This window comes from Budorcas taxicolor, chromosome 10 (assembly GCF_023091745.1).
Source record: "Budorcas taxicolor isolate Tak-1 chromosome 10, Takin1.1, whole genome shotgun sequence".
NCBI classification, from domain to species: Eukaryota; Metazoa; Chordata; class Mammalia; order Artiodactyla; family Bovidae; genus Budorcas; species Budorcas taxicolor.
In genome coordinates this window covers 28,223,875-28,239,718 of record NC_068919.1, presented here as the reverse complement: position 1 = coordinate 28,239,718, position 15,844 = coordinate 28,223,875, and the positions used below count along the sequence as shown (strand labels likewise).

At 40.8% G+C, this 15,844-nt stretch overlaps 1 protein-coding gene across 1 annotated transcript in view; it reads right to left on the bottom strand.

Annotated features, from left to right (window-relative positions):
• FMN1 (formin 1) overlaps window positions 1-15,844 on the bottom strand; it is a 432,398-nt gene that overhangs the window by 167,124 nt on the left and 249,430 nt on the right. The window contains exon 7 of the mRNA XM_052647085.1: window positions 13,913-14,000. Within this exon, the coding sequence (XP_052503045.1) occupies window positions 13,913-14,000 (88 nt within the window). The remainder of the gene's footprint in view (window positions 1-13,912; window positions 14,001-15,844) is intronic.

The window sequence follows — 15,844 nt, the reverse complement described above, 5'->3', positions numbered from 1 at the left end:
TAGGCCTAATTTTTAAGTCCATTCCTTTCCTGGCCCTGAGTGACACTTCCAATCTCATCCTTTACCATTTCCACTGTTCCCAGGCCCCCTGAGCTCCAGCCACACATCTCTCTACTCCTGAACATTCCATGGTTTTCTCCCTTCCTGCCCCTCATCCTCCTAGGCCTTGGTGAAAAGTTTCCTCCCCTGGAAGGATGCTCCTTGACCTTTGGATCATTAAATACTGATTCTTTACCTCTTCCACGGCACCACTCATATTTTATATTGGGTAAAAGAGTCTATTTTAAGAAGCTGTAAATTGCTTAACACTGGATCGTGGAAGGTCTGTAGTCAGGGATTATTTCTACACAGCTTGATAATCCCAGCATCCAGCATAGTCCTGGGGGTAGTAACAGGAATAAGATAAATGTCTATAGATAAGAGAGGTGTCCCAGAAATCCCAAAGAGTGAGTCTTGCTGCTATGTGTCAGGAAAATTCCTCGATAAAGACAGCATGGGGTTTTGAAAAAGAAAAACATAGACTTTTAACAGGGATAGGACTGATGAATAAAAATAATATAATATGCATATCTGAATTAAGGTTGTTTGCCCACCCTTGTTTGTTTCCATTTAAAAACTAAGTATGGTGAGTAAAGCTGTACAATCATGCCCCATCCATATACTCAGTACAGATACAATGCTGGCCTGAATACTCCATACCTCAAAATCACTAAATTTTACAAGCAAATATTCTCATTTTAAAGGAAAGAATAATGAAACCATCTTTCCTCTCATTCTTAACCTTCAAAGATGTTTTAGACAGTGGTATCACCATAGGCAAAAAGCTATGAGTGGAAATCCAACTGTTATACTGCTTTAGGCAGACAGCTAAAGCACCCATTTATTAATCATCATGAATCAAGCCAAGTCCATTCCAAGCACTCATAATCTGTAAATGGACAAGTGCCAGCGAATGTCAATGGGAAAGATGTGAGACATTCCCAGGATGAAGAAGCAGACACATAGAGGCTCAGAGAACACACAGGCAATGGTGGAGAGTCCAAGTCTGGCTTGAAGAGAGTATTCCTTACATACAGTTTGGAGCAAGGTCCCGTGGAATCCTGAAGGCCAAGGTCAAGAGCCTGTCGTACATCGCAGGGAGGCCATGAGCACTGATGAGCAGGTGAAGCAATGGGACAGAGTTCTAGTACACAGGATAGAGCAGAATTTGGAAAGAATGGTTTAGAACTTAGCTCAGCATGGCAGAGGTAGTGAAAGCTAGAGTACTGCGGACAGAAAGAACAGAACAGTAGAGAAAGACTGCAGAGCCCTGGGGAGTGCTGCCATCAACTGAGCCCAGGGAAGCAAGTCTGGTGTCAAATCAGCCTGAGGTTTCCCATCTAGGTGTGGAGGGAGGGCTTGGGCCACCACAAAATAGGCAGAGGAGCTGACAAGGTGGATATGTCTGATGTTGTTCCCTTAGGACCTGGGGGAGGAGTCGGGGAGAGGAAGAAGTCGATGGAGGCCCAAAGCCCAGTATTCCGCTGAGGTTTCTCCTCTTCCACATGAGGAGCTTAAAACTGAAAAAGTAAAATAAAGTTCAGAGGTGGAAGCAGCACTGAAACGAGATCATCTGGTTGAGCCTAGGAACTTAAGAAATTAAACACTTTCTATTATTTCTATTTTACAGGGTGGCCAGGGAAGGTTAGGCTATTGGCCAAAGGGGTGAAAAGTAAAAAAAAGACAAAGTCCCGTGATTCATAGGAGAGTCGTCTTGGATGTACATACTCCTGCCTTCTATTTACCACGAACAGTTTAAGTTCCTACAAGGGTCAGAATCTATACGTGATCCTGCTAGTCCCCAGATATGGGACAGTGTGTTACAGAATTAATTCTTGAAAGCACTCACTATCAAATTTAGAAGCAGTCTATGGACCTATTCTGTTAGTTAATTGACAAATACATCAAAGAAAGAAATCAGTAATTGATTAAAATATTTTTGGAGTTACCTAGGACCAGGTAGCCCCCTCCACTTTGTACTTGCAAAAACATACTCTATTTCTCTCTCTCATACACACAAAGCCCTTTATATCATCTAAGTTGAATAAGCAAATACCAGCCTACACAATTCTCCAGCACATCTTCAAGCCCTGATACAGTATTTCAAGTAATTCTCTAGCTTTTGCTCCCGTCTGTATCAGGCTCATTATACCAACACTTCTGCACATGGTGTCAGAAAGGTGAAGTGCCAAATTCACAAAGGGGAGACCCCAACAACTCATTGCTACTGTGATATCAATCATGGCTCGTGGTTTTTACTTTTATCTCCCTCTCTCCTTAGTTACCCCTGCTCCCACTGTCAGTTCAGTTAGAATATTTCACCTACACCTCACAATATGTCGAGAGGAAATAGACACACGCTGTGAAAAGCTGGTAATTTTATTGGGTTCCTTTACCTTTAAAAATCTGTTACTTGGTCAAGTCTGGTTTCTGGGCTCCTTTTTGGCAGGGAAATTGAGGCAAACATTTTTATGTGGTCCTCTGGTGCCTGCTCTGTACTCCGAGAATTATATACACAAGGATCATTAGAGTAGGGTTTCGCCCATTAAGATATAATAACCGTCAGCAGGGACAAAAAGCAGATCAGTATCACAAATTCAAACTAACAGGCGCACATAAAAACTATGCGCCTGCTTCAGGCACAGGGACGGGGGTCAAGGTCTTACACAATAGGTAAATTCCCTCTCCACTTTGGAGACAGCTTTTTCACAAGAGTGGGGTAAGGAGAAAGAACAGGCAAGAATTCTCACAGCCCTCCAGCCATTTTTAACCCTGAATGCTTTTCTATCCCAAAGCGCACCTTGTCCGAATAAAGAATGGTTGTGTTTGCTGTTCTGAAGGGTTTCTAATTAGTAAAAAACATGTACTCACTCAAGAGAGCTGTTGATCAAAGTGGTATCTTTGGGCAAGAAACATATGACAGTCTGAGGCAGGAAATATTCCTTTTACTGTCGTTCAGTCGCTAAGTCGTGCCTGGCTCTTTGCGATCCCATAGACTGCAACACACTAGGCTTCCCTGTTCTTCACTATCTCCTGGAGTTTGCTCAAATTCATGTCCATTGAGTCAGTGATGCTATCTAACTATTCTTAGTTTGTTGGGTTAGACCAAGTAAATCTGGTTGCCCATGGTGTGAAACACGTCACATGGGTAGGGTTGGGTTGCTTTAGCAGGCTTTGGCTATCGCTAGTTTTAAAACTGGAGCCTATCATACAGAGTGAAGTAAGCCAGAAAGAAAAACACCAATACAGTATACTAACACATATATATGGAATTTCGAAAGATGGTAACAATGACCCTATATGCGAGACAGCAAAAGAGACACAGATGTAAAGAACAGTCTTTTGGACTCTGTGGGAGAAGGCGAGGGTGGGATGATTTGAGAGGGTAGTGTTGAAGTGTGTATATTATCATATGTGAAGCGGATCACCAGTCCAGGTTTGATGTATGTGACAGGGTGCTCACGGTTGGTGCACTGGGATGACCCCGAGGGATGGGATGGGGAGGGAGGTGGGTTCAGGATGGGGAACACATGTACACCCATGGCTGATTCATGTCAATGTATGGCAAAACCACTACAATACTGTAAAGTAATTAGCCTCCAATTAAATAAATAAATTAAAAAAAATAGCCTCTATGTAGCCCATTGTATGCTTCTTTGCATTACCTTCAGTAGTTGACACCTTTTACAAGTGGGTGTTTAAAGATCCTTTTCAAGTGGAATAGATTTATTCTCAGTCCAAGAAAAGCAAAGGTGAATATTTGATTACCAATAGAAATTATTTTGTTAGCAATCTTAGCTTCCAAATAGCCAACATAAAACTCAGCTCTTTCAACCAAATTATGATTTTTTAGGGCTTGACAAATAATTTGTAAGGAAAAGAGAATGGAATGGAGAAAGCAACATGGAAGGCCTTGGGGTTTTTTGTCTTGTTGGTTTGTTTTGGCCATTTTGATCATGGCATGTGGGATCTTAGTTCCCTGACCTGGGATCAAATTCATGCCCCCTGTCTTGAAAGCATGGAGTCTTCACCACTGGACCATCAGGGAAGTCCCAAACCCTGGGGTTTTTAAACTCTCAGGTAATCTAACCCTCAAAATTCCCACAAACCAATTCTTAAGAGAGGTCAGCTCTCTTAAGAGAAAGGCAAGGATGTGGGGTCCCAGAAAGAAGGTGGTCTTGGCAGAATCTGAAAGCTGAGGAAAGGCAAAGCAGGACTATTTCCCCACAGTCTCACCTCCCAATGAGGCCAGCACTGAGAATGAAGACCAAGCTTGTAACGAAATTGGACAAGAGGTGAAAAGAAGGGGGCCAGGCAGAGAGAAGTGTCAAAGAACCACACAGAGGCCAGAACGAGAGCTGCACAGAACCTGCCCCACAGAAAGCTCAGTACCCAGGTCTCTTCACAACGGCCAGAACACTGCTATAACCTTTCCGCCATACACCTCACTCTTTCCCTACTGACCACCATGCTGCTCCTCTGATGGCACCAGGCCCACCTGTGCAGACACAGGTATAGGCCAAGCCTCATTCCACGCACATATCCAGAGCAAATGCTGAGGGCAGCAATTATTAAGCAGCTTAAAGGCATCTCTGTGCACTCTACCAGAGGGTGGGGAAAGCAGACGGGCAGTACTAGAGATGAATACTTAATTAGTAGCTTGCTTTTATTGGGAAGGACTTCCCTGATAGCTCAGACGGTAAAGCGTCTGTCTACAATGTGGGAGACCCGGGTTCACTCCCTGGGTTTGGAACTTGCTGTGTGCAAGGCATTGTTCTAACCATTTTACACTTATTCATACAAGGAAGATTCTACTGTTGCCCTGAGTTTTACAGGCAATGAAACTAAGGCATGAAGAATGGTTTCCCAAGCTCAGTTCTATAACCAAACTGACTGGACCATGATTGTACTTCTTTTATCTTTTGTAAGTGTCAGTCTAGAAATAATCACTTCACCAAAAGGAGACCTGGGAGAAGGAAATGGCAATCCACTCCAGTATTCTTCCCTGGAGAATCCTGAGGACAGAGGAGCCTGGTGGGCTGCTGTCCGTGGGGTCACACAGAGTCGGACACGACTGAAGCAACTTAGCAGCAAAGGAGATCTGAGTTTGACCCCTGGGTTGGGAAGATCCCTTGGAGAAGGGAATGACTACCCACTCCAGTATTTTTGCCTGAAGAATTCTTGGGACAGAGGAGCCTGGTGGGGTACAGTCCAAGGGATCACAAAAAGTCAGACATGACTGAGCAACTAACACTTTCACTTCTCAAACTTCTCACCACACACACACACACACACACACAAAAGTGCTAACCAACTACCTATTAAAAGTCTACACAGAAACCTTTGCCTCTGAATGGCATCACATGTTTTATACATCAATCAGCAGTCTCCCAGTAGGAACCATAGATAGCCCAGGCCACAAAAATGTCATTTGTGTATTATACACATCCATAATGCCACCATTATTTAATTATTGCTAATACTTAATTCACTTCTATGGTCCTTTTTTAAAATTTGTGGCCACACCCCATGGGCATGTGGGTCCTTAGTTCCCCAACCACGGACTGAACTCGAGCCCCCTGCATTGGAAGGTGGAGAATTAACCACTGGACCACCAGAGAAACCCCTCAAATATGCTATCTTAATATATGTCATAAGACAATCAAACTTCAATCTTTGTTAATTATTCACAGTTACTGACAATAATCAGTATTGTGGTTCCCAATCATAGCAAAAAAGAATGTCTAAAAACAAAAGGAAACCCAGAACTTGAAAAGGCATTATCTTAGAAGAAAAGAAAATCTAAAAAGAAATCCACAGTAATATATAATCCATTTTACTTAAAAAGATATTACTAACTGCAATTTTATACTGCATGCCAGAACTGACTAAAAAGGGCAGTGAAGGCACAAAAAATGAAGACACACAAACAAAAGTTGCCTCCAGACCCATAAAGAATAGCAACTATCAAGGGAATATATTTTATGATATTATCTGCATTGCCAAACACTTGCTGGTGCATCATGTGACTTGGTACAGACCTTTATTCAAGCTTTGTTGGAGACAGGAGGCAAGTGTAAATGAACAGTGTAAACAGGAGCCAGCTAGCAGGTCACAGAAATAACCACCCCAAAAGGGACATGTCTAGTCTGTCCCCAAAGCTCCAAATCACTCAACCTCATCAAGCAAAAATCCCAATTCTTGTCTAAGTTGAGGCGTGTACTCGGCCACAAGGTGCCTTTTATAGGTGCAATTAAAATTGTCCATGGTTCAAACCTCAAAGAGGGGCACAAGCGTAGAGTTCACAGCACTTCGCGCCTTCACTGCCTCTCCTCTCTGCAGGGCGGTGGGCAGTGCAATGAGAAACAGTCTGGGCTAAGCTGCTTCTGTCCCTCCATTAGTTCTGGTTCTTTTAAGCCAAAATTACATTCCAGGCAGATTGGATGGTCTCAGCCAGTTGCCTGAAGGTAAAGTACAAAAGAAACGCCACCCTTGGCTTTCTGGACCCAGCTCTGAGAGGGGAGGAATGCACAGGGGTTCAGAGAGAGGTGGGTGGGACCCTGCCACTCAGGTGTTTTAGACTCAGCAGGAAGAAACGAGAGCTGAGAAAGGACATATAGCAGCATTAGAGCTACTGTTTATATTCATCCCCAAACTGAGCTCTGCCCATGCTTAATAAGTTGATTGACCCTGATGCCTTCCTTTGGTACATCAGTAGGTCATGACTACCTGTCACCATCGGTGGGTAAACTCTTTCACATGTGGCTTCCTCACTTGCTCCTTTCCGTCCAACGTACTGTGATTTGGTAGCAGTGGCGGCAGTGTCGGGGGGTGGGTCGTGGGGATTAAATAACATTTTCTGATTATAAAATCTAGTTTTAACTAAACTTGACAAAATAAACCAGTTGGCTTCAAAAGATTCCTGAAGAGAAACCCCAGACTGAAGATAATCCATCAACAACAAGAAAAATGGCACAGCACAGGCTTGACTGCTAATATAAGTTCTTCATCAATTGTGGAATGAACTGGAAATGGGGACAGTTGAATTAGATCTGCCAAGATGCTGACCTCCATACATTATAGTAGAATTTATCAAGAGACTGTTTGAAATGTGGGTTTAAATCCACTATTTTTAATAATAAGCTTCATTTTATGTATATATTGAGCCGTGAGATACTAGCTGTTGAGAATTTAAAGCTATCAAAATCAGTAACACATTTAAAAATATTAAATCTCAATTTAATTTATATCTTTATATTCATTTTATAATGTGACTATTAGTTCTGTTACACATTTACATGATGTACAAGTTCTTAAAAACATATCTTGAGAAGCATGCTCTAAAATTTTTACTGGCAGAGGTGCACAATAAAAATTTTGCCCTTTGAGTATAGGTCTTCCAGACCAGAATTAGAATGTTCCTCTGGAAGGTCCTGTAGACAGTGACTGCAGCCATAAAACTAAAAGACGCTTGCTCCTTGGAAAAGAAGCTATGAAAAACCTAGACAGTATATTAAAAAGCAGAGACATCCCTTTGCTGACAAAGGTCCGTATAGTTAAAGCTATGGTTTTTCCAGTAGTCATGCACAGATGTGAGAGTTGGACCATAAAGAAGGCTGAGCACTGAAGAATTGATGGTTTCTAACTGTGGTGCTAGAGAAGACTCTGGAGAGCCCCTTGGAAAGCAAGATCAAACCAGTCAATCCTAAAGGAAATCAACCCTGAATATTCACTGGAAGGACTGATGCTGAAGCTGAAGCTCCAATAATTTGGCTACCTGATGAGAAGAGCCAACTCATTGGAAAAGATCCTGATGATGGAAAGACTGAAGGGAGGAGAATGGGACGACAGAAGATGAAGATGGTTGGATGGCATCACCAACTCAATGGACATGAGTTTGAGCAAACAGGTGGTGAAGGACAGGCAAGGCTGACATGGTGCTGTCCATGGGGAGTAAAGAGTTGGACACAATGAGTGATGGAACAACAGGAAAGCCCAAGACAATTCACAGTGAATTTCAGATGCCTGGAATTTCATTATATTTTAGACAACTGGCATAAACCGTGACAGAGATTTCTATAAATTATTAGGCAAAAAGGAACAAAGTCCAGTCAGCATTCTCAGATCTGAGTTTTAGACTCTGGGTACACAACTAACTTACATTTTGATTAGAGATTCCTAAACAGAAAGATGGTCTTTGATACAGCTGAACTCTAAACTGAGATTCTGAACTAGTTAGAACTAAAGTGAAAAATGTTTTATTTTGATGTTAGATTAAATATTATAAATATGAATTCTGAGAGTGTACGGGAAATTCCAAATGGATGCCAGGAGGTTTCTGGCACCTAATCTGTTGCAATGCATATGGAGGTTTATATCAAGAATAGTCAACAGCAATTTTCCATCTCCCCTGGGAAAAAGAATAAGAGGAAATCACTAACATGGAATGAAAACACTAATTTGCAATCATTTAGGAAGTCACTGTAGCCAAGGATGCCAAATGTTTTTAAACATAAGTCACCCTAGTTAACTAGATGGAAAATCAGCAAGGAGTAAATCACTTGTTCAGGATATCTCCTGGACCAAATACAAGTGGTGTGGTATTATGGTCAGTGTCCTGAGCCATTCTTCCTCCACAACCAAGGTCTTGCCTTTAGTCATGCAGTGCTTTAAACTTCAGTCAGAACAGAGATTTAGGTTTCCCCTAAAAGATCCTGCACACCACCTGGGGTGGAGAGAAACACATATGGATGGCTATCTTTGCGGGGATGTTCGGTCTCTAACCTAGCCCTATTTCCTTAGTATCAAGCTGGAATTTTCAGACGTTCTTGAACACTTCAGCTGAAATGTCACCAGTCACCTCCAACTCAAATCATGCAAAACAGAACTGACCTTTCAGCTTCTACCTACGCTTTCCCCCCCTCTATTTTCATTCTATGCTTTTGGCACCATTATTCCCATTCTTGCTGAAACCAGCAACCCCAAACTTCTCCATCATCACATGAATCTCATGGGGCTAACCATAACAATCTGCTCTTCAAACATCCCTTGTACGTGGTCTCCTCTACATTTCCACAGACACAGCCTTAGTTCTGGCCTTTGTCATTTATTATGTCAACAATCACAATCCCTTTCTATCAGATCTAACCATGCATACATGCTAAGTTGCTTCCGTCATGTCTGACTGTTTGCGACCCCATGGACTGTAGCCCATCAGGCTCCTCTGTCCATGGGATTCTCCAGGCAACAGTACTGGAGTGGGTTGCTGTTTTCTCCTCCAGGGGATCTTCCCAAACCAGGGATCGAACCCACACCTTTTATGTCTTCTGCCTCGGCAGGCAGGTTCTTTACCACCAGCGCCACCTGGGAAGCCTAGATCTAGTCACCTACATGACGATTTCTATTTATTCATTCAACAGACCCTTGATGATCCTCACCTCATCGCCAGGTACAAGGTGTGAGGGACACATCAGTGAGCATTATCGCTCTTGCAATTTATCTTCTGATGGCGATGTAAGTGAGAAGTACATGAACAAAGAAAATATTAAGTTCTGGGTAGAAAATAAGAGAATTAACTTAGAGTGACTTAAATTAGGGAGGAGGATCTGGGAGGACCTCTTCGAGATGTTTAGCTGAACCCTACAAAATGGTAACCCACTCCAGTATTCTTGCCTGGAGAAGCCCATGGACAAAGGAGCCTGCTGGGCTATGGTCCATAGGATTGCAAAGAGTCAGACACGACTGAAGCGACTTAGGAGCAAAGAAAAAGAGTGTGCTATTGAATGGGGTTGGAAAAGCATTTCAAACAGAGGGAACATACTGTGCCTTCAAAGACACGGAGGAAGGAGAGAACTTGGCCTGTTAAGGAATCAGAGGACCGCTTACACTGGAGTGAGAGAGAAATGAGCACAGTCAAGTGCAGGAGAGGATAGGGCTGCTGCCAGAGCATGAAAGGGCTTGGGGGCCAGCCTTCTGTGACTGGAGGAGTATTTCTGCACTCAAAAGAAGGTCACAGCACTGCCCCTTTAACTTCTGTCTCCATGTTACTGGTAGGATAATGTTCAAATTTCATCTGATGACAGTCAGGGTCCTTCCTGGTCTGGACAGTACTTGCCCTTCGAGTACGTTGCTCTGAAGCCACCCTCATTCACGTGCAACTTGCACACTTTACATGCGCCTCCTCTTCACACGCCTCCTTTCATCAACTGGAAAAGCTCCTTCTCTGTGTGACGACCACCATTTCATCCTCTGAGACTCATCTTAAGTTTTACAGGAGGAGCTGATACATTGATCTCTGTTATTTCACAGGTATCTTTATTCTGTGATCTTACGGTACTCTGTACATCTCTCCCACCATCCTGTGCACTCTTGAGAATGTGAAATTCAGGATGTCATGTGTTGTGGTAGTCATGGTGTCTGAAACAGAGCTGGCATTCAGTACATGCTTATTGAGGGAGAGAGGGAAAGAGGAAGGGAGGAAGTAGGCAGGCAGGAAGACGTTTTGTCCAAATGCACCAGAATGAAATTTATGACATTCTGATGTCATCTAGTCTAAGGTTTATTCTTTAAAACCAAATTAAAATTTAAAAAATTCTTTACTGAATGACTTCTAGATAGCATAAATTAGCCCAGTTCGTGGTAAACAATGCTTAATTATCAGAGAAATTCTAAGCAAAGTAATGCTACACGTGATAAAGGACCACACACTGGCTCTGTTACTTGCTATCAGTTAACAGACCTTGAGGTACTGAGCCCCCAAATTCCACTTCTTCAATATACACTATAGGCAGTGACAGACAACAGAGAAGGGCCCACTTTACAAAGAAAATAAGGTTGCTTTTTAAGAGTTGAACAAGTAAAAACTGGATTATCCATTACCTCTGTGGGAAGTAATGGTGGGCTGAAACACCCAGAACTGTTATTAAGGTGACCAAGCTGTTATCTTAGCAAGAGGAGAAATGGCATAAGCAAATATCTAATGCCAAGAGAGATAAGTGGGGTGGAAGTAACAGTGAATAGATAATATAAACATTTTGTCATGCTGAAGGAAAATTCTCTCTCCTCCTCTGAGTGAATATACTAGCTTTCTGGTTTATGCATCAGCTTCTTATGAGTCTGCATGAAGTGCAAGTTGGTGTACCTGCCTCTGCACACTGACAAAGCTGAATATATGCCCAAAAGACTGGAGAACAGTCTCTTGGCTGCGGTCACTTCACCCTGGTTAACACGCTGTGTGACCCTGCCTGCCTGCCAGCTGGTCTGTTCCCATCAGATCTCATGACAGCTACTTCTCTCACATTAAAACAAATGTTTTAGGTCAAGGTCAGCACAAGGAGTCCTTTCATCAGGATGAGAACACAAGGCCAAGTGCATTCCATTCATGACCAGATACGGATTCTGAATGAAAGTAACTGACACAGCTCAGGCTCCTAAGTGACCTTCAGATGCCAGTGTCAGTCAAATGATTCTAAAAAGAAATTAAGCGAGAGTTATACTGTTAGATTCATCTGGAATGTATTACTAAATGAAAACATGAAGTGGAGATAATTGTTTTCTAGAACTTAGGATCCAGCTCTGGTGGATAACAGAGATGTTTGAAGCAAGAGAAAGAACTAAAATAGTGCCCATGAGTCCTAAAGTCTGTGATGCTACAATCAACATTTCCAACCCTAAAATTTAAGTTCACGTCTTCTTCATGAGAGCATGTTCCTATCCAGAGTAGAATGTTGAAAAAGGTCTGGGTGAACTAATCTCTTATTCAACTCACCATGAACATTCAACATTCATTCAACATTAAACGTTACAGTACCAAGGGAAGAAGGTTTATAGTCCTGAGTTGATAACTGTAATAGCACATTGTTGGAATGAGTCTTACCCATATGGCAATCTGATGTACACTACAACCGGACAAGCCTGAAGAGAAATGAATCAAGTGCCGTTGACACTGTAAAGACTAACATCCATAGTGCTACTTGTTATGGTAATGAAACCAAGCATACTTGATTTTCACCAGGCTTAGAAAGAGCACTGTGGTTTAGGATAAGACTCTGCTACTATATCTGAAAAATTCCTTTCTAATTTCAATGATTGCATCAAAAAAGGGAGTCTCCTTGACAAAAGGCTATAAACTTACCTGCCAGTATGTGTTTTATTTTTTTCATTTGCCTTAGTCTCACAGTCTTCTGTGTGAATTTCAGAAATTCCATCCTAGAGGATCTAATACCTAAAGACACTGACGTATCCTTTTCTAATTTTGACAGTGGACCTTTCCAGCCACCCTCTGCTCCAATCTCAAACCAACTACTGCAACGCTGTTTGAGGTTTAATATTTCACACTTCTGTATTCAGTTCTACTACTAAGCTAAAATAGTAAAGACAAGTTTATTTGAATATTCTGTGACTGCCATTCAGTATATGTTTAGTTTTATGTGGAATTTTAAATGTTTGCAATAAAGCAAAATTTTAAGCCTTTAACAAAGCTTATTTCAGAGGAAAAATAATGTACGCAAGTTTCTTAAGTGCTTTTCAGTTTAGGACCTCTGGGGGGAGGGGTGGGGTCCTTCTGCTGTGTCCTAGAGATAACTTGAAGACATAATCAACTAAAACCTGAAGAGAAGTGTGACTTAAGAGTGTCTCCACTGTTGCACTGAACCTAAATTTCCTGAAACCATCTATGAGAGATTGTATTACCACTTAGAAAATATTATCAGTGATATGTCAAAATGAAGATCTACATTTAATTGATGGCTGAGAAAGGAGCAGCATATCTTCACATAAGACACTGATTTAAAAAATGTCAGAAGATTTTGGGTTCACTTTCCCAAGGGCTAAAAATAGATATAAAAGTAAAATGTCCTTGCTTTAAATGTCTTTCAGACTGCGCCAAGTTGAAATAGTGCCACTCAAAAAAACAAACAAACAAACAAAAAAAACCACAACAAACAGGAGACTAAGAAACAATGACATAACTAAATGTATGAAAATGGAGAGTGTTTCTCTGTAGAGGCATTTCTGCTAATGAAGAAGAAATGAGGGGGCTAGGAGATCATTATTTGGCAAACTTCTAATGAAGTAATGAACCTAGGCAAAGATCATCAGTGCCCACAAACATCATTAAGAGAATATTACATACTTAAGAGAATAAAGAGAATATTATGTAATATTACAGAATATTATGTACTTCTCGAGAGAATATACAGTAACATCTATGGACTATTCTTTCTTGGCTGAGATTAACTCTCTAGATCAAAGTAAAAGTTTGCAGGAATCACAGGAGACAGAAGAACATAATAAATAAAAACATGGCAATGCAATCAGCAACACTTAAATGTGGGAAATTTCACAGGATGAATGATCTGGGTTCTTTGCAAAAACAATAATTGCAAAGAAAAAAAAATAGAGGATAGAAACCTCTAAATCAAAAGAAACCTAAGAGATGGACACATTCAAGGCAACGCATGAAATCTGTATGAATCTTCGTTTGAGCTAACTGTACAAGAATGGATAAATTTACAATCAGTGATATTAGAATTACATACTTGATGACATTAGGAAATTATTGTAAATGATTTTAAATGCATGATAATGGCACTAGAATTATGTTTAAAGTATCCTTATCTTTCATGGTATATTTCATGGTATATTACCATTTTTAAAGGAGGAATTGTAAAATATCTAAGATTTGCTTCATAATAATCTTGTAGATGGAGTGTTTTAGATGAAACAATCTAGTTAATGAGTTAATGATTTTGCCTCTCGGTAGTGGTTACATAGTATTCACTGTGGCCATTCTATTTTTGTATATGTTTGACATTTCTCACAATAAAAGCTGAAAAGCTTTAAAGTCGGGGGAAAAAGTATGAATAAGACTTACCCTGCTGGATATCCTTCATTTCTAAATGCAAACTAGAGATCAAGATTCCCACAGTTTGAGATCGTTTTCCATCCAATAACTTGATGATCTAGAATTAAAAAAAAAAAAAATCAATATAAGCCTAAATAACCAGGCAGTCTTTCAGAAGCATAATGAAAACATTCATAGCTTTAGATACCTTGATTGGCTAACTGAACTGATGCTACAGTTACTGCATTTTAAAACTTTAATTTGACAAAGCAATCTATAGATTCAATGCAATCCCCATCAAGCTACCAATGGTATTTTTCAGAGAACTAGAACAAATAATTTCACAATTTGTATGGAAATATGAAAAACCTTGAATAGCCAAAGCAATCTTGAGAAAGAAGAATGGAACTGGAGGAATCAACTTGCCTGACTTCAGACTATACTACAAAGCCACAGTTATCAAAACAGTATGGTACCGGCATAAAGACAGAAATATAGATCAATGAAACAAAATAGAAAGCCCAGAGATAAACCCACGCACCTATGGATACCTTATCCTTGACAAAGGAGGCAAGAATATATAATGGAGAAAAGGCAATCTCTTTAACAAGTGGTGCTGGAAAAACTGGTCAACCACTTGTAAAAGAATGAAACTGGAACACTTTATAACACCATACACAAAAATAAACTAAAAATGGATTAAAGATCTAAATTTAAGACCAGAAACCATAAAACTCCTAGAGGAAAACATAGGCAAAATACTCTTTGACATAAATCACAACAGGATCCTCTATGACCCACCTCACAGAATACTGGAAATAAAAGCAAAAATAAATAAATGGGACCTAATTAAACTTAAAAGCTTTTGCACAATGAAGGAAACTATAAGCAAGATGAAGAGACAGCCTTCAGAATGGGAGAAAATAATAGCAAATGAAGCAACTGACAAAGAATTAATCTCAAAATTATACAAGCAACTCCTGCAGCTCAATTTCAGAAAAATAAATGACCCAATCAAAAAATGGGCCAAAGAACGGACATTTCTCCAAAGAAGACATACAGATGGCTAACAAACACATGAAAAGATGCTCAACATCACTCATTATCAGAGAAATGCAAATCAAAACACAATGAGGTACCATCTCACACAGTCAGAATGGCTGCTATCAAAAAGTCTACAAACAATAAATGCTGGAGAGGGTGTGGAGAAAAGGGAACCCTCTTACACTGTTGGTGGGAATGCAAACTAGTACAGTCACTATGGAGAACAGTACGGAGATTCCTTAAAAAACTGCAAATAGAACTGCCATACGACCCAGCAATCCCACTACTGGGCATACACATCGAGGAAACCAGAATGGAAAGAGACACATGTACCCCAATGTTCATCGCAGCACTGTTTATAATAGCCAGGACATGGAAACAACCTAGATTTCCATCAGCAGATGAATGGATAAGAAAGCTGTGGTACATATACACAATGGAACATTACTCAGCTATTAAAAAGAATGCATTTGAATCAGTTCTAATGACGTGGATGAAACTGGAGCCGATTATACAGAGTAAAGTAAATCAGAAAGAAAAACACCAATACAGTATATTAACGCATATATATGGAATTTAGAAAGATGGTAACGATGACCCTATATGTGAGACAGCAAAAGAGACACAGATGTAAAGAACAAACTTTTGGGCTCTGTGGGAGAAGGCAAGGGTGGGATGATTTGAGAGAACAGGACTGAAACATGTATTTTATCTTATGTGAAACAGATCGCCAGTCCAGGTTTGATGCATGAGACAGGATGCTCAGGGATGGTGCACTGGGATGACCCTGAGGGATGGGATGGGGAGAGAGGTGGGAGGGGGGTTCAGGATGGGGAACACGTGTTCACCCATGGCTGTTCCATTTCAATGTATGGCACAAACCACTACAATACTGTAAAGTAATTAGCCTCCAATTAA